The sequence below is a fragment of the Nanorana parkeri genome, unplaced genomic scaffold (assembly GCF_000935625.1).
Source record: "Nanorana parkeri isolate BGI_ZX_2015 unplaced genomic scaffold, ASM93562v1 scaffold184, whole genome shotgun sequence".
Lineage (NCBI taxonomy): Eukaryota > Metazoa > Chordata > Amphibia > Anura > Dicroglossidae > Nanorana > Nanorana parkeri.
In genome coordinates this window covers 435,407-455,265 of record NW_017306452.1, presented here as the reverse complement: position 1 = coordinate 455,265, position 19,859 = coordinate 435,407, and the positions used below count along the sequence as shown (strand labels likewise).

Here is a 19,859-nt window from a genome sequence, read left to right as displayed (position 1 = left end):
AGAACTACTACTACACCCAGCACTGAGCATGAGCTGAACTGTGTACATAGAACTACTACTACACCCAGCACTGAGCATGAGCTGAACTGTGTACATAGAACTACTACTACACCCAATATACACCCAGCACTGAGCATGAGCTGAACTGTGTACATAGATCTACTACTACACCCAATATAGAACTACTACCCCCATTATACACCCAGCACTGAGCATGAGCTGAATTTTACACAGAACTACTACTACACCCAATATAGAACTACTACACCCATTATACACTCAGCATTAGCTGAACTGTGTACTTAGCACAACTACTACACCCACTATGCACTGAGCAAGAGCTACACTGTGTGCATAGAACTACTACTACACCTAATATACACCCAGCACTGAGTAAGAGATGAACTGTGTACATAGAACTACTACACCCACAATGCCCCCAGCACTGAGCAAGAGCTGAACTGTGTACATAGAACTACTACTACACCCAATATAGATCTACTACTACACCCATTATACACTCCGCATGAGCTGAACTGTGTACTTAGAACTACTACTACACCCAATATGCACCCAGCACTGAGCATGAGCTGTACTGTGTGCATAGAACTACTACAACCCCTGATATATACTAAACACTGTGTACATCAGCTATTATTACTCCCAATATACACCCGGCACTGAGCTGTACTGTATACATAGAACTACTACTACTCCCAATGTACACCAAACATTGTAAAACACTGTACATAGAGCTACTACTACTCCTAATAGACACACAGCACTGGGCATCAGCTGTACATTGTGCATACAACTACTACTACCCCTAATATACACCAAACACTGTGTACATAGAGCTACTACTACCCCTAATATACACCTGGCACTGAGCATGAGCTGTATTGTGTTCATGTAGCTACTACTACTCCCAATTTACACCCAGCACTCTATTTCTATTGATATACATTGTTTTATAGTAGAGTACATTTATAATTGGGGGTTTTCTGTTTGCTGTTTTTAGACACACCGTACCTCTTTCATGTATTGTTTTATGTTATCTCCTCCCTCAGGCCCGATGAAGGGGGAGCTGCTGTTAGCCCCCAGAAAGGCTTTGGCGGTATCATCTGACGTGTGGTCAAGATTATTAGGCCTCAATCACACTGCTAAGAGCCGACCTGTACAGATCCGTGCGGCGTGCACGGCCGTATTGGGCTGCTCCCGGGACGGAGAGGTGCTGCGTGTGATTATACGCAGCAGCTTGTTCCTCTCTATGGGAGTACGCCGCCGTGCGCTCACCTGACCTGCGCGTCCATGCGGGTGCTGGTGTCTGTACTCTTATGCAGACAGGATGGATCCTGTGTGCGTCCAAGCACAGACACCTGCACCCGCACGGATGTGCAGTTCGGGTGAGCGTACGGCCGCGTACTCCCATAGAGAAGAACAGGCTGTGCACGCTGCACGGATCTGTACGGGCCGGCTCTTAGCAGTGTGAATGAGGCCTAAAGGATAAACGCATGTTATCCGGAACAACACATTTAAAGAGGCTCCGGGAATATTCAAAATTCTACATGCAGTCAGATGAATGGAGAAGCTTCAATTAAGCGCAATAACCCTGGCGAGGCTTCCCTCAAGCCCCCAAAACGCAAGGGCAATATCCTCTACTATAGCCGATGCTTTTTTACTTGTGTTTGTACTCGCCTGTGGCGCTTTCATCCTTTATATATTATTTTTGAGCACTCTGAGGACCCTTAGAGCCAGGTGACAGAGAACCGCCTTTAGGGGCCATTTTGCACCATAGCATTGCGTGAAATGCGCGTAGCTCCCGCTGTCACACCTAGCGCGCAGTGTGCACCAGTTGCATTGTCATTTATTTGAAGGGTACCCCAATGCACCTCTCGTGGGCCGTGCACTGTTATTATACAGCGGAGTACAGGAGCTTTTATCGGGGCCCGGATCTGACAGTCATGTTTGTATGTCATTATCACCCGTGTGCGTGTACAGCCAGCCTGGGAGCGTGGTGCACGACCCGTCTGATGAGCCGAGATAAGTTATCTGCCGCTCCGCCGCCTTCCCAGACTAAGCAGAGGCCCGGCACGTAGAGGAGCACATGATCCAACTTCGCAGAGAGAATCTCTATTCCCCAAACCAAGCCGTGGGGGTAGATATCAGCAAAAGGCCACAGAAACATAAAGCGGAACCCCGGTCATCCCTTTCAGTCTTGCACAGTTGTACTGACTCCTCTCCTGGACTGAAATTTGCTTCCTCTGATTTCACTGCACACAGGGGAATAAATGACAGGATGAGTTGTCACTGGATCAGTATGTGTCCCCGCTGGAGAGATTTTAAATCACTTCCTGTCCAGACAGGAAGTGAGGGGAAATTTCCCCAATGGGTACAAAGAGAGCAATAAAAACATGAGAGGGATTCTAATTCCTCGCCACTCTGTCCAAAACTAAAAAAAAAAATGTTTTAGCTTTAGTTACATTTTAAATCATTTCCTCTAATAGCCACGAAGGATATAAATCCAATTTGTGTGCACTAAACGGTACCCTGGCAAAACCAGATATTGCTTCCTAAAAGTAGCAGTGATGTCATCACTGGGCTGTATATAACCTGTGAAGAGAGGAGAGCTGTGGGAGGGACCCACTACAGACTGCCTGCAGAAAACTACAGGAGGGGGCGGAGACAAGACCAGTCACCCTCCACAAGGAGAGAGAGCAGCAGTGAGCAGTCTTTATTACAGGAGGGGGCAGAGACAAGACCAGTCACCCTGCACAAGGAGAGAGAGCAGCAGTGAGCAGTCTTTATTACAGGAGGGGGCAGAGACAAGACCAGTCACCCTGCACAAGGAGAGAGAGCAGCAGTGAGCAGTCTTTATTACAGGAGGGGGCAGAGACAAGACCAGTCACCCTGCACAAGGAGAGAGAGCAGCAGTGAGCAGTCTTTATTACAGGAGGGGGCAGAGACAAGACCAGTCACCCTGCACAAGGAGAGAGAGCAGCAGTGAGCAGTCTTTATTACAGGAGGGGGCAGAGACAAGACCAGTCACCCTGCACAAGGAGAGAGAGCAGCAGTGAGCAGTCTTTATTACAGGAGGGGGCAGAGACAAGACCAGTCACCCTGCACAAGGAGAGAGAGCAGCAGTGAGCAGTCTTTATTACAGGAGGGGGCAGAGACAAGACCAGTCACCCTGCACAAGGAGAGAGAGCAGCAGTGAGCAGTCTTTATTACAGGAGGGGGCAGAGACAAGACCAGTCACCCTGCACAAGGAGAGAGAGCAGCAGTGAGCAGTCTTTATTACAGGAGGGGGCAGAGACAAGACCAGTCACCCTGCACAAGGAGAGAGAGCAGCAGTGAGCAGTCTTTATTACAGGAGGGGGCAGAGACAAGACCAGTCACCCTGCACAAGAAGAGAGAGCAGCAGTGACCGGTCTTTATTACAGGAGGGAGTGGAAATAAGACCAGTCACCCTGCTCAAGCAGAGAGAGCAGCAGTGACCGGTCTTTGTTACAGGAAGCTCCTGGATGACTGCACAGATCTGGAAGAAATACACAGAGCTCACCAAGATTCAGGAAGAATACACAGGACTCTTGTATGAGAATGTGGTTTTCATGTCGTCAAACCTCCCCATGTAAGAAGACAGGGCAGCCCCATGAGCACAGTAACACGAAGGCCAACTAAACTTTGATAGCAGTTCATCGGAAGATCCGGCGGCCTCATAAGAGGATCCGGTGTATTCCCGATGAGAGATTTGTAGGAGTTCAGAGCTTGCGGGGATCAGTCACATCGACTCGTCATAGGTCACAGGACGGATCCCGACATCATTACATTCCCAAGCAGAGGCATGGGAGAGGATAGAAATCTCTCCAGGGTGAAGTCACATGACTTGTTTAACCATTTCAGTCTCTGACCCGTAGTCATGTGACTTCCTCCTCTTTTCATTGTAGTGTAGCACCCTACACTACAATGTCACAGGTCGGCTCAGTAGATCGGGAAGTGAGCGAACACATACCGGCGTTCGCTCACTTCTCGATCCTATCACTGCAGAGAGCCGTGACAGGGGAGGGACTGGATTCCCCGCTCCGATCCTCCAGCGCTGACTGGCGGAACGGACGGGGGAGGGGCGGGTACAGCTGGCTCTGCCTCTAGATAGGCAGAGCCAGGTGTCACTCACGCAGCTGGGTGGATCCAGACATAATTGTCGGGATCCGTTTCAGCTGCGGCATCTCAATGCTCGCGGTATACTGAGTTTTGGGTGACGGGAGAACGCTAGTTTATGTCCTCCCGTTACCCTAAGCCCTGGTTCACACCTAGGCGTATTGCATATGCGCATCTGTCGCACGGTTTTTTTTACAGCGATTCGCGACAAACGCGCGTTTCCGAGGGCTACTTGGCTGTATCCCAATGGAAACGCGCAACAAAAACGGCCCAAAGTAGTACATGTATCTTTTCAGGCGTGGGCCGTTTTGTAGCGCGTTAGGGACGGGCTGAAATACGCCAAGGTGTGAACCAGACCCATTGAATACTATGGGATTTAGATGTTAGAGCGTTTTGTAGAGCGTTCGTCGAGCGTAGAACGCGCTACAAAACGTTCAGGTGTGAACGAGGGCTTAGGAGAACTATGGGGAAAAGCCCTAACCCCATAGTTCTCCTTTAATTCCAGGTGTCTGGCATTGCCTGTACCCCCCTGGGCGGTGTGTGACTCTGTCATATTGTGGGACAGCCAATGAGAGGCACTGTAATGCATGTACAGTACAGCAGCCAATCACTGGGTTTCTTTCAGCCAGTGGTGCATGCTGGGATAGGGTACCTATATTGGTGGGATCTGCCATGTGGGTAGACTAGCCGGGACCAGTCATGGAATAGGGTTGGGTCCTGTTCAGCCTGCCCCCTAGGCTAGGCCGAGGCCTGGGGGTGGGCATGGGCTGGTGGGAGGGAAGAGGTTTCCCTGAGGCCTCCAACATGGAGGAGGCCTGAGATGCTGAAAGAGGAAGAGAACCGGGACCAGTGTAGGCTCTTGAAGTACCCTGGAACTAAGTGGACTTCATGAGCATGGTCGGTGTCTTTCTTCTATTGAGGATCTGCATCCATTCGGCGTGTCTGTTATATCAGTGGCTGTCTGCGGTCTACCAGGTGGATCTACACTGATACATCTACAAAGTCTGGTGAGTCTGATGGCTACCCCTGGACACCTAGAACCCCCACACCCTCTCTCCCCAGTGATGATGTTCAATAAACCGTTTACTTAGCATTTTACTACTGGGGTGGACCTCAGTTTATGGGCACCAGAAGAAGGGCGGTTAGTGCTATTGGGTGGGCAGTTGAAGATCATACCCTAGACCGACTAGAAGTGAACCGGGCAACCAGCGGCTCCTACGGGGCAAGCGCTACAGTAGAGATGCGTCAGACGGGATCTCGCTACTTTGTATATATCGGTTCTCTGTCCCGTATGTCTGACCTGTCGGTGGGTTTCGATCACCTATAACATAATAATGTGTCCAGCTTCGTAAATTGGCAGCTTTCGTTTAACTTTAAATGTAACCTGATGATCCTGCCATGGAGGTCCGGGAACAGGCACTTCCTGCTATGGGGTGACAACGGCCCTGTGCCTGAACTCCGGCCTTCCCTCTCCTGGACTTATCCTGTCTAATCAAAACCTGGAACAGAGCTGTACAGTGCTGGATTGATGGATATGGTTATTAGGAGTGGGAAGGGGAGGAGCATTGATGGATATGGCTATTAGGAGGGGGAAGGGGCGGAGCATTGACAGATATATTTATTAGAAATAGGTAGGGGCGGAGCATTGATTAATATCGTTATTAGGAGTAGGAAGGGGCGGAGCATTGATGATTATGGTTATTAGTAGTAGGAAGGGGCGGAGCATTGACAGATATGGTTATTAGGAGTAGTAAGGGGCGGAGCATTGATGGTTATGCTTATTAGCAGTGGGAAGGGACAGAGCATTGATTGATATGGTTATAAAAGGTATAGGAAGGGGCGGAGCATTGATTGATATGTTATTAGGAGTCCGAAGGGGCGGAGCATTGATTGATATGGTTATAAAAGGTGTAGGAAGGGGCGGAACATTGATTCATGTTATTAGGAGTCCGAAGGGGCGGAGCATTGATTGATATGTTATTAGCAGTGCGAAGGGTAGCGCATTAATGGATATGGGTATAAAAGGAGTAGGAAGGGGCGGAGCATTGATGGATATGTTATTAGGAGTCCGAAGGGGCGGAGCATTGATTGATATGGTTATAAAAGGTGTAGGACGGGGCGGAGCATTGATTCATATGTTATTAGGAGTCCGAAGGGGCGGAGCATTGATTGATATGTTATTAGCAGTGCGAAGGGTAGCGCATTAATGGATATGGGTATAAAAGGAGTAGGAAGGGGCGGAGCATTGATGGATATGGTAATGAGGAGTGGGTTAGAACCTATGGAAACTGAATATTGAAATACAGATTTATTTTTTTGTTTTTCACCATGGATACCCTTTAAAACACATGCACCAGCAGTGAATGTTTGGTGAATGTCAGATATATGCTTTATGTTACTTAACATTTGGGGGACTGTGGCGTTGTCGGGGTCCTCAAAGTGTGATTGGCCCAGCAAATGACGGTTTTCTGGAAGCCATCTTGAAATGTCGGCGACTCTGGTTGGCGACACATGGAGCCGAATATTTCTGTCTTTTTTTTCAGAGACTCATGTTTACAGCTCTGAGCCTACTCCCCCCGTGTCTATTTTTAGGGGGGGGGGTCATTTTAAAACCTGCGAGAAGTCTACGGCGTGTACAGTTCCCGGTGACAGATTAACTTTTAATTAAAATGGATGGAGCTGACTGCACCATTAACAATGCATTATCCCGGGAGAGCAGCTGCCTCCTCGAGTGTAGAACAAGCACGCAGCAAAAAGCATGTTTCCTTTTTCTAGTAAATGCACAAACCGTGTCCGCGCTCTCGAAAAGGCAGCCGAACGGTAAAATGTCGCAGCAGAGACTCCGTGATAAAGATAAATCATTCGTCTGAAATGTAAGTTATATTATAAGCACAGCTTCCAGCGATTGCCAGCTAGGAGGGGCTGGTTTATAGACCCAAAATCCCAATCTTCCGTACAAATTGGACTTGTCTATAGATGTGGGGGGAAGGGGGGATTATTGGAGATGGGCTGCTTATTTTGCCTTCCCTGGTACCCCCCAATCAACATGCTAATGACATTTCTTCCGTTTCCATTACATCATTTTAGTCCTAGTGATGTCATCACTGGGTCCCTATGCTTCTTTATAGATCATGGTTGGTGGGAGGGGCTAGCTAGGTGCTGTACATAGATTCCTGAATACATCGCAGCACCCTGCCTCTCAAAAGCCCTCAGCCCTGATAAAAGCAGCGGGCTGGGCTATGGGAGGAGTTATGCAAATATCAAAATGCCTTGATGTAGTATACTGTACTACTGTATATATATTGTATGTATTATTTTGTGTGTACTGGGCATTACATTACTGACCTCTGTACTGCTGACCTTTGTATTGTGCGTTACATTACTGACCTCTGTACTGCTGACCTCTGTACTGTGCGTTACATTACTGACCTCTGTACTGTGCGTTACATTACTGACCTCTGTACTGCTGACCTCTGTATTGTGCGTTACATTACTGACCTCTGTACTGTGCTTTACATTACTGACCTCTGTACTGTGCTTTACATTACTGACCTCTGTACTGTGCTTTACATTACTGACCTCTGTACTGTGAGTCATACTGCTGAGCTCTGTACTGTGCGTCACACCGCTGGCCTCTGCACTCTGCGTTGCTACTGATTTCTGTAGTGTGCGTCACACAGCTGGCCTCTGTATTCGGCATTGCACAACTGACTTCTGTACTGTGCGTTGTTACTGATCTTACAGGTCTGCGTCACAGCGCTGACCTGGCGGAGTTAAGGCCGGGGCAGGGAAGGGGTTAAGTGGAAGGGGTTAAGTGGTGGCGAGTAACTTTAAAGGCCTGGTTAGTAATTTTGAGCCCTGCTGTAAGTAATAAATGTACAGGGAAGAGGGGCAGTTGGGGAGTGTGGACTAGCACTGTATGGGTCCTATGGGTCGTCCTCTATGTCGGCGGCATTGTTGTGAATGCGTTCCTTCGGTTCGCCTTCGAGCGGCCTGTTTGTACACGCTACACACGTCAGAGCGAATCAGCCACAGCTAATGTTTACAGTCTTCATGCTGGTGCAATACCATCTGTCTATGTGCAGAAGCGGCAAACATGATCATGACTAATGTTCCAGCTATTTCAGTCGATATGACGAGAGGCTGCTTTGGCAACACGGAGAGGTGTCCATTCCATGGAATGCAAACGGCTGAACAACACTTGTGTAAAGTCAATATAATCACCGGCCGGGGTGTAGCTGTACCACTGCCGTCTCCCAGTAATGTAAAAATATACTGTACATATTGTATGTACTAAGGGTGGGAATCATCCTTCAAGCTGAACTTCCGTCAAGAGTAACAGGATAAGAATAACAAAAGCAGCTGTTGCTGTCATTTTCACAATCAATGCAGAGATTCCCCATGCAGTACTTTTTTTCTGCCACTAGATGTCCTCAGTCTGATGGCCAGCATCATTCAATCCACTTCCTTTGGGTCCAGGTCGTCCTGGACCCGCCCCCAGCCTGTGACTGTACAGTGAGAGAGAAGCAGCTCAGTGGTGAGCTCATATCTCTGTCTCCTCTCCTTTCCGGATTTACTCTCTCTGCTGCCCCAAGGCCAGGTTCCTCAATGCGCCCGCCAATCCCCCCCACACCACATTTACCAGGGCTACATTTGGGTTTCACCAGGGATGCATGCAAGTCTCACCAGGCATGCAGGCAAGTCTCACCAGCCATGCGTGCAAGTCTCACCAGGGATGCGTGCAAGTCTCAGCAGGGATGCGTGCAAGTCTCACCAGGGCTCTGTGGATGGGTACCAGGGCTCTGCATGCAGCTGCTGGGCTCTCTAGGACTGAACGGGTGGGATCTGGGCTTGTGCCAGGCTCCAGGGCTGTGGTGGTGGCTGTGGGGCTGTCTTGTGCTGTTGGCGCTAGGAAAGAGTAGGGGGCAATGTGCTGCCGGACCGGCACTATCAAAGACAGCTGCCTGAGGTCCCCAGCAAGCTCAGGACCTTAGGCAGCCGAACTTCCTAAAAAAATTTAAAGGGCCAGTATTGGCCTTTAGTACACTAGTATCGGTATCAGCTTTGCTGCCCCTCTACTCCCTGCCACCACAAGGCCATGGCCTCGGTGGCCTTGTGGCGAATCCGGCCCTGCTTGTAATCTCAAAATACATTTAGTAGCGTGTCTTTTGTTTTTGTCTCTTTTTGCAGAAATTTCCCGTCACTTCCCGTCCTTCCTGTGACGTTGGTGAGGCGGCCAGGAAATGAGCACTATCAGATGATAATAAGCCTGTACATTCCTCCCAATGACAGGCTTGTTCTATGGGATGATATAGGGTAGTGTGCAGAGTCAGATTTCATGGACGGAAGACGTCACCTTATACGGATTCCAAAAACACGAAAACATGAGCAGATGGTGCAGCACAACTCCACATCTCGCCATAGGTCACGCTGGGATTTGGGTAGGTTCCTGTTCCGTATTATACTCGCTGATATAACGAGAGATGACATTGTAATCTGAACTGTCATACAGCTCACTGTGTCTTGGAAAGCCGCTGACCACATATACAAACATGGATGTGCAAAGTATATGCAAACTACTGAACAGGATATACTGCTAAATAAAATAACAGAAATCTGCATTTTGATATAAAATTTGTTATAACCTACATACTTTCTACAATATAGTGCAGGTAGGGGTGGTGGTCAGGGGTCTACATACTTTGGGCCATATAGTGTAGGTAGGTGTGATGGTCACGTGTCTACATACTTTTGGCAGTATAGTGTAGGTAGGGCTGATGGTCAGGGGTCTACATACTTTAAGCCATATATCATAGGTAGGTATGATGGTCACGGGTCTGCATATTTTTGGCCATATAACGTAGGTAGGTATGATGGACAGGGGACTATATACTTTTGGCCATATAGTGTACATAGGTGTGATGGTCAGGGGTCTACTTACTTGTGGCCATATAACGTAGGTAGGTGTGATGGTCAGGTGTTTACATTCCTTCGGCCATATAGCGTAGGTAGGTATGATAGTTGGGGGGACTTTATACTTTGGCCATATAGTGTAGGTAGATGTGATGGTCAGGAGTCTACATACTTTGGGCCATATAGCCTAGGTAGGTATGATGGTCAGGAGTCTCCATACTTTGGGCCATATAGTGTAGGTATGTATGATGGTCAGGGGTCTACATACTTTTGGCCATATAGTGTTGTTAGGTGTGATGGTCAGGGGTCTACATATGGTACTTTTGGCAGAATAGTGTACGTATATATGATGGTCAGGGGGTCTACATACTTTGGGCCATATAGTGTAGGTATGTATGATGGTCAGGGGTCTACATACTTTGGCCCATATAGTGTACTTATGTATGATGGTCAGGGGTCTACATACTTCGGGCCATATAGTGTAGGTATGTATGATGGTCAGGGGTCTACATACTTTGGGCCATATAGTGTACGTATGTATGATGGTCAGGGGTCTACATACTTCGGGCCATATAGTGTAGGTATGTATGATGATCAGGGGTCAACATACTTCGGGCCATATAGTGTAGGTATGTATGATGGTCAGGGGTCTACATACTTCGGGCCATATAGTGTAGGTATGTATGATGGTCAGGGGTCTACATACTTTGGGCCATATGGTGTCTACTATTGCTGGATGGGAATTCTCTCTATCGGAAACCAAAGTTTCACTTTAAAGATGACTGGGAGGAGGTTCTCTGAACAGATGTTAATAATACTTCCTCAGAATCGGCACACGTATCTCAACTGTTACAAGGACAATTTCCTTTATTGTACTCTGAAACCCTCTCACATCTGCAGGAATTTAGATTCCTGTGACCCATTAACCGGCCTTTTTATTGTGCTGTATGGAAACCACAAATAGAGAAAATAGCAGAAGATGAAACCATTCCCTGGGTGAGCGGCACAGAGCTGGGGCACAGGTGTATGACAAGTCAATGAAGTGTATAACGGTAAATATCTCTATAGGGGTTTTATAGGCCATGTGGTAGGGGGACAGATGTTTCGTGCTAAAGCGTAACACTCAACGGGGAAAACTATGCAAAATATACAACCTAAATCGACAATATATATAGAAGCTTTTTTTTTTTTTTTTAAATCCAGCCAAAACTTTGTATTTTTTTTTAGCGTGGGTTTTATAGGCCATGTGGTAGGGGGACAGATGTTTCGTGCTAAAGCGTAACACTCAACGGGGAAAACTATGCAAAATATACAACCTAAATCGACAATATATATAGAAGCTTTTTTTTTTTTTTTTTAAATCCAGCCAAAACTTTGTATTATGTTTTAGCGAGGGTGGTAGAGGGTTAGAGTCCTTGTTAGGTCAGTGTCCCTATTGAGTAAATTTCCCCTCACTTGCAATCAGGACAGGAAGTGATGGAAAACATCCCCAAAGAGGACACAAGGTGTTGCTAGGATTGTAAAAAAAACCCGGAGCACCTTTGGGCACCCCAGGAAGAGTAATGGTGCGGTGTACATTGCGTGCAGCCAAAAACTAATAATTGGAGGGGCTTATGGGGGCATGCCTGTAGAAAACCGGAATCTACTTGCCGTATGCATGGCACACATAGGCCACAGTCCGTGTACCCTTCAGACACTTATCAAACTCAGCACAATCATTTTGAAAAGTGATATCTCTCCATTACATATGCTTTTCTGCACAATGAAAGCAGGAGAGCGAACACTTGTCTGAGCCTAACTTAGATAAGAACTTCATTAAAATATACAGGGACTGCTGAGCAACCGGCAAATGTTGATACTTTGATCAGGAGTATGTAATGTACAATATAGCAGAAGGAGTGTAATCGGTCAAGAGTTTGTAATGTACAACATAGTGTATATACAGTAGTGCAGCAGTGCGTAATGCATAGAGTGCAGGGGGGTGTGTGATAAAGAGAATGCCGGGCCAGGGGTGTGTAATGCACAGAGTGCAGAGATCAAGGGTGTGTATTGCACAGAGTGCCGGGTTGGGAGTGTGTAATTCACAAAGTGCAGGTGTCAGGGGTGTGTAGTGCACATATGCCAGGGTCAGGGGTGTGTAATGCACATATGCCAGGGTCAGGGGTGTGTAATGCACATATGCCAGGGTCAGGGGTACTGTTTTTTTCGGTGTGGAGTACAACTACTGATATTTATCTTTTGGTATTAGCCGATACCGGTACTTCTGGTGGCATGGCGCCGGCTTCCCGGGCAGTCAGGAAACCAGGCAGTGTGTCATTACCTGCGCCTGGCTTCTTGATTGCCTGGGAAGCCGGCTCCATGCAGTTTGGCCGGATAGCTGGCTTCCCAGCCAATCAGGAAGCCAAGAGGCAGGTCATTACCTGCTGCCTGATTGGCTGGGAAGCCGGCTCCATGCAGCTTGGTCCGGCTCCATGCTGATTGAGCCAAAATGGAGCCGGCTTCCTGGCCAATCAGGAGGGCGGGGGGCCGCGAGTGATGACCCGCCTCATGGCTTCCTGATTGGCCAGGAAGCCTGGCTCCATGTTCCCTCGCAGCACTGCCGGTCAGAGGAAATCTCCCTCTGACCGAAAGTTCCGGTATCAGGATAAGTATCGGAGCATTTGGGAAAGTATGAGTACTCGCCAAAATACTCAGTATCAGCAACAATACCGATACTGGTATCGGTATCAGTGCATCCCTACTGAAAACGAATGCAGCCACCTCATCTAAAGACTGGCAAGCTGCAATATATTACATTTTTGTTTTGAGGTTTAGGTCTGCATTTCACTACAATGCCGTCACTTTGCCTTCTACCTCCTGTATTATAAAAGCAGGAACTGTAATATATGAAAATCTGTAAACAATAAGTCAAGGCAACTGGACTTGCTGTATTTTTCTTGAAGACGTTTCACAGGTCATCCGACCAGCTTTCTCAATTCAGAATGATTTGTATACAAAAATTATCTGGGAATAAATATGGTGAATGTCGCTCCAATCCACATAATCTGTTAGTCACAACCAGGTGGTGATTGCATTTGCATAATTGGAGCTAGTTATATGAAATGTCATACTTTCCGGCTGATGATTTAATTCCTTTATTTGCAGGAAACTGTAATATACAAGTGTGAACAATAAATACATAATGAACATGGTTACATTTGAGGTTCAGCAGAAGGCTACAACATGACATAGACCTGTGACAGGCGCATACAAAGGCAGTACGGAGTCTTTACATAACCATGAAAGTGGTCTACAAATATTGCTTTCATCAGTTGCAGCTTCCTCTGCACATTCATTATTATAAAACTAGATCTCTATGGCTATCAGAAGTACAAAACAATGACTACAGTGGAACTCCAAGTCATTTCTTAAAGTGGACTTTTCAGTAACAATTCCTGACATGTAACAATATATGGTTTTCTTCACAAATCTCCCTCCTGCACGTGCACACTAACACCCCCAGACTTGCATGGGACGTACCCATACTGCAAGAGCAGTGTCCTATTTAAAGCAGACCTTCACCCCCTTTCACTAAAAATCCAATCAGCATGCAGCTCTGCCTGGTGATATGAAATCATCTGACATTCATTAGTTAAACAAACATATTTTTATTTTACTTACAATTTCTTTATTTTCTACTTCCTGGTCCACTTTGGCACAAATGATGTAATCTCTGCCCAAGCGTTGCATCCTGGGAAGGCTACATCAGAAGAGCATTGCTGGGAAATCTCATGAGAGCTCAGGGAAAAGCGTTTTCCAGGAAGTAAAGGGAGATGGATTCATCTGCCCTTAGTAAAATGGCCACTGTGAGAAGACTGGGGAGGAAAAGAAAAATAAGGTATGCAAAGAATACAAAGCCTGTGTTCTATCAAAGTTTGTGACTACGTTAGAATGTGTGGACCCGTCACGTGGTTACACATTTTAACATAATCCCGCCCAGTTTTTCGCCGGTGAAATGTGTGATTGGTCACACATTGTAACCTGATCCCGCCCACTTTTTCGGCGGTGGAATATGTGACCGAGAAAAGGTGAAGAATTCCAACGCTCTCTCAGCTGTTCCAGGGCAGATCGGCATCGCAGATGGTATGTGCAGGAGAACCGATCTGCCCTGAAACAGCTGATCGGTCCTGAAATAACACTTCTTTGTGAGTGCGAAAGTGACATTTCAGGACCGATCAGCTGTTCCAGTGCAGATTGGTTCTCCTGCACATACCATCTGCGATGCCGATCTGCCCTGGAACAGCTGAGAGAGCGTTGGAATTCTTCACCTTTTCTCGGTCACATATTCCACCGCCGAAAAAGTGGGCGTGAGTACGTTCAAATGTGTGACCACGTGACCGGTCACACATTCCAACCCAGTCACAATCTTTGATAGAACACCAGCAATTATCTAGAAGTATCTGTTTGTAGATTGTCATTACTAAACATTTCTAAAGCGGTCTTTGTTGTCATGTTAAAGATAAGGGTAAAGTTCCTCTTTAGGTCTATTGAATGTTAGCGTGAAGGCAAAGTCAGCCCGGCCAGGCTGCAAACAATGCAGCAGGCCCACAATATTGGAGGAGCTAAGTTTGGACCTGTGGTGGGAAGGGGGGGGGCATTGGTACATCTAAGTTTATTGAGGGGGTTAGGGAGATGTTTATGGATTCCTTCACTTGCCCTTAAAGTCCTTTTATTTCACATGGCTTTATATTAGCGGGTCAATGTGCGCACTGTGGGAAAGCCGGGTACATTTGCGGTTATGTGTGGTGCTATATCTGTCCACACTCCACAAACCAGCTTTGTCCAGTGTTCCCTCTACTGGGACTCTGTGCACCAGCTGTTGGTAGTTTCTGGCAATTTATATATTTTGTTCCCACCTGCAGGCCAAGCTGACCAATGAAAGTTAAGGTGCCCATACACCTGCCGATTATTGTACGATAGTTGTGGGTGATCCCGCGATCGTACGATAATCGGCAGGTGTATGTGCAGCGTGCGACCTCTTCTACTGTATAGTCGCACGACATTCGTCTTCCGAGCACGCTTGAAAACCTGCCGAAAATTGTACGATTTTCGGCGGGTTAGGGGCGTGCTCGGGAGACGAATGCTGCACAGGCTGGTGTGCGCAAGCGCACACTGCCCGCTCAGCACCTCAATCATCGGAAGCCTGCCCCTCAGCGGGGAGGGCCTTCGATGATCGCAAGTACGATCTGCCTGTCCAAGATGGGCAGATCGTACGAGCTTTTAACTAGGTTGTAAGGTGTATGGGCAGCTTCACACTGATGCATTAGTACAAACCATGACACCGCTGGGGGTAACTTATATCGGTCACCTTTTCATCACACCAATTTTTTAAAAAAGAATAAAAAAATACCGTATATGCCGGTGTATAAGATGGGTTTTTAGACCCAAAAACACTTGCCGAAAATCGGGGGTCTTCTTATACGCCGGGTATACTGTATGTAGCTTCGGCTACATACAGTATACCGCGCTGAGCCAATCACGGCAGGCTTTGTATTCATTTATACAAAGCCTGTATTAATGAATACAAAGCCTGCCGTGATTGGCTCAGCGCGGTATACTGTATGTAGCTGAAGGACGGAAGATGGAGGACACAGCGGGGATCGTGGACAAGGTAAGAGACTGTAATCCCAAGTGTGGCTCGGGGTTAACGCTTAGGGTACTGAAAATTAACCCCGAGCCACACTCGGGAATACCGCCATGGAGGTTAGTGGGTGCATTTAAACATTATTTTGGGGGTATACTCGTCTTATACGACGAGTATAGCCCAAAACCTATATTTTAACACTAAAAGTGGAGGGTCATCTTATACGCCGGCAAATACGGTAAGTGTATTAAAATGTTGTCACCACCCGTTATCCCAGACTCTGTTACAGAAACTGCTGCTAGTCAGCTTGGTCTGCATGAAAATGTGAAGAAAACATTTAAATGAAAGCATGTGAACAAAAAAAAAGAACCTAAATACAACAAATGCAATTATTACATTAACAGCAATTATCACAATCTAGTATTTTTCCAAATAGTTCTCCTTTAAGCTCAAGTTGTATTAAGAGCGACTTTATAACCCGAGTCTACCTACCAACCACGTGTGTGAAAATGGGAATCTTCTCAGGTCTTCTGTGGCTACTCCTCTTCCCCAGCATGCTATAGGAAAGCAGATGTGTCCTAGGGAAAATACTCGCATCCTGTCTGAAATTTGATGACTCTAATGAATGGATAGGCTGCATTCTCAGTGCTGTCATTGGTCTCTAGTGATTGGATAGGCTGCATTATCAGTGCTGTCATTGGTCTCTAGTGAATGGATAGGCTGCATTCTCAGTGCTGTCATTGGTCTCTAGTGAATGGATAGGCTGCATTCTCAGTGCTGTCATTGGTCTCTAGTGATTGGATAGGCTGCATTATCAGTGCTGTCATTGGTCTCTAGTGAATGGATAGGCTGCATTCTCAGTGCTGTCATTGGTCTCTAGTGAATGGATAGGCTGCATTCTCAGTGCTGTCATTGGTCTCTAGTGAATGGATAGGCTGCATTCTCAGTGCTGTCACCAGACTCTAGTGAATGGATAGGCTGCATTCTCAGTGATGTCACCGGTCTGTAGTGAATGGATAGGCTGCATTCTCAGTGATGTCACCGGTCTGTAGTGAATGGATTGGCTGCATTCTCAGTGATGTCACTAGATTCTAGTTAATGGATCAGCTAAATTTTTAGTGTGGTCACCGGTCCCTAGTTAATGTATAAGCTGCATTCCTATTGATGTCACCGGTCTCTAGTGAACATATAGGATACATCCTAAAGAGTGACATACACTATGATGTAATGATATCGATAGCGCTTTGGTGGGAGGTTCTATGTACATTGCAGGGACGTTAATAGCTGTATCTGTACATATTTATGAATAAAGTGCCTAGTGAGAAATGTAAGACGGGGACACAGAAAAACCGCTCATAGTCCACACAGCACAGAGTTCTCCAGGGTGAAATCGTAGTGGAAACGGGCAAAGCTCTCATCCAGGTTGTAGATGGGCACAGGCTCTGGAAGTTCCTGACAGATATTCTGCACTTCTAGAACATGAGGGGCGAGGATGAAAGGGATGTCGTTGAGCAGGTCTGCCATCGCTGGGTTCCCCTCTGAGAGTTGATTGGTCACCTTGGTGGCTGCGGTATCCGCTCTGTCCAGCTGCGGGGGGATTGCCGGTGGCATCTGAAAATTCATACAAATATCACATTGCTTCAGTGTGCGAGAAACAGAGAAACACAATGTGAATGAGGCCTCTGTTCCGCTTCCTAATCAATGTATTCGACTTCCTTCTTGAACAGACACCCTTGGATCCAAGCCCTTAAAGGAGAACTACCGGTATGAGGGGAGTGCTTTTCACTCACCTCATAGTTCTAGCCGACCTGTGACAATGAGACTGTCACAGGTCGGCTCAGTAGATCGGGAAGTGAGCGAACACATACCGGCGTTCGCTCACCGCTCGATTCTGTCCCAGCTCTCTGCCGTGACAGGGGAGGGGCTGGATTCCCCCCTCCGATCCTCCATCCTCCAGCCCAAATTCTTACAATTAGCTCGGGATATATTGAGGAAGGGTTAGAACCTCTGTTCTAGTGTTATTATTATTAGGTCATGTTATGTGGAGAAATTATTCCTGCAGTTGTTCAAGTGCGTTATTCTGAGTATCATCTGCCTTAAAGTATGACTTCTTTTTGCTTGAGTGAAAAAAAAAAAATGAATCCCTCCTGGATGTTCGAAGTAAATGGAAAGGATTTTAACAAAGTTCGTAGCAGATTTCTAACTTCTTCTGAAGAAAAAGCTGTTTGTTATACTATGTCCTATCCCGACTAATCAGGAAACCGGGCGGTGAGTTATTACACGCCGTCCAGCTTCTTTAAAAGGAGAATTATGAGGCGAGTGATTTTCACTCAGCCTTATAATCTGAGCCAACCTTCGACAATGAGACTGTCACAGGTCGGCTCAGTAGATCGGGAAGTGAGCGAACACATATCGCTCACTCACTTCTCGATCTATCCCTGCAGAGAGCCGTGACTGTCACTCACGGCTCTCTGCAGGGATTCCCTCCCCGCTCCGATCCTCCATCGCTGACTGGCGGAACGGACGGGGGAGGGGGCGGGCACAGCTGAGTCTGCCTCTAGATAGGCAGAGCCAGCTGTCAATCCCGCAGCTGGGTGGATCTCGACAGCAATGATGGGATCTGTCCAGACTGCGGCGTCTCAGTATATATATACTGAGCTTTGGGTCACGGGAGGACGCTAGTTTGTGTCCTCCCATTACCCTAAGTAGAACTATGGGGAAAAGCCCTGACCCCATAGTTCTCCTTTAATGTGACTTTCAGTATCGGTGAGCACCGAAAAAAAATATCGCTGCTCGTACTGGATACTGAAAAACCGGTATCGGTGCATCCGTAATACAAATGTTGCTGCTGACACTGACACAAGACATTCACTAGCTGTATTCCTTCTATTCTCCTGCCCCAGGTGCGACTGTTCAGGTGTTTAGCTTCACCTCCAAAAGTCCATGAAACATTTGGACACTCTGCTGAGGGCAGATTTCATTTAGGCATCAAAACCTATTGGCTGCGCTTTGCTTTTGTTTGTGGAATCAATAAAAGACATTGGACTCCTAAGATGTGGTTTTGGCGCTCTTACTGCTTCTATCACACGTTTGTTTCTCAATCTGGAAGACCCCCCCCCCCCACCCCTCGGGGGGCCCCGGGTTTGCGGGGACTCTGAGGGGCCCCGGTTTTGTGGAGAGCTACCGAACCAAAGCCATTAGTTTTAAATAATGACTTAATTCTATTGACCGAAGATGTTCAGTGCCTCGTTTCCACCCTTTCCTGGCTAAGCAGTGTGGCCAAGGTGTAGAAATCGCAAGCTGGGCTGACCCCTCTCTTCCCGAACCTGAATAGCTAGTCGACCAACAGGCTGTAACCACGGTGGGGGCCTCCAGGTTACTACATGATTCTGGGTTGCTCTCTATCTATATGTCTTGTGTCTTATATCCCCTACTTTTGGACATCTTTATTTTATTGTTGTACTTACTTCTTATTGTTTAAATATATTTTTTTTTTTTGTGTGTTGTGACTATTGTATACCTATAGTGGCTGCGTCCACCATTTAAATGATGGGAAGTTGATCCCGTATTTGTCCTCCCTTGTATGTAACAGAATAAACAGAATTTATAAAAAAAAAAGAAAATCGCAAGCCCTGCTGTGCAGAAGTACGAATTGTTTGGCAAGTAAAACAATTAACATATGTGTATTTCAAATGCATATTTATCTGTTTGCCTATTTATCTTCCACCGTGTGTATTTCTCTATAGTGCAGGAGCAGACCTAAGAATTCCTTGAATTTGACATGCTTGGAAAAGCCTGGCGGCGACAAGGCACCTCTTGAAACACACACTTCCATTATTCATTGACCTTTCTTGGATTCCAAAGCTTTTAATTCTAAAAGGCTACAGGAAGTTGGCTGGGGACCAAAAGGCAGAAAGCACTGGTTGAGCTCCCCAGCAGGCACATTCTACATTACCTGGTAGGGCAGACTGTAAGGGAGATCTGACGCAGGATATGGCGCTGTGCCGCTCTGCCTTTCCGCCGGAGTCTGTCCTGTAGGGAGCGCAGGGAATTAGTGTAAGGTTACTCACATCTCTCCGAATAAGACTTTCAAGGCAGCTTAGCATCCTTCATCAGGAATGAAAACACCATTTATTGCCATATACATAAAGAATGCCCCCCCCCC

The 19,859-nt window shown here is 46.9% G+C and overlaps 1 protein-coding gene across 1 annotated transcript in view; it reads right to left on the bottom strand.

The window, feature by feature from the left end:
- Positions 1–16,946: 16,946 nt before the first annotated feature.
- The window catches only part of UMAD1 (UBAP1-MVB12-associated (UMA) domain containing 1), a 21,596-nt gene continuing 18,683 nt past the window's right edge, over positions 16,947–19,859 (bottom strand). Inside the window, exons 3-4 of the mRNA XM_018555127.1 lie at positions 19,650–19,726; positions 16,947–17,305 (exon numbers count right to left, since the gene is read on the bottom strand). Of these exons, the coding sequence (XP_018410629.1) occupies positions 17,048–17,305; positions 19,650–19,726 (335 nt within the window). The 3' untranslated portion in view covers positions 16,947–17,047. The remainder of the gene's footprint in view (positions 17,306–19,649; positions 19,727–19,859) is intronic.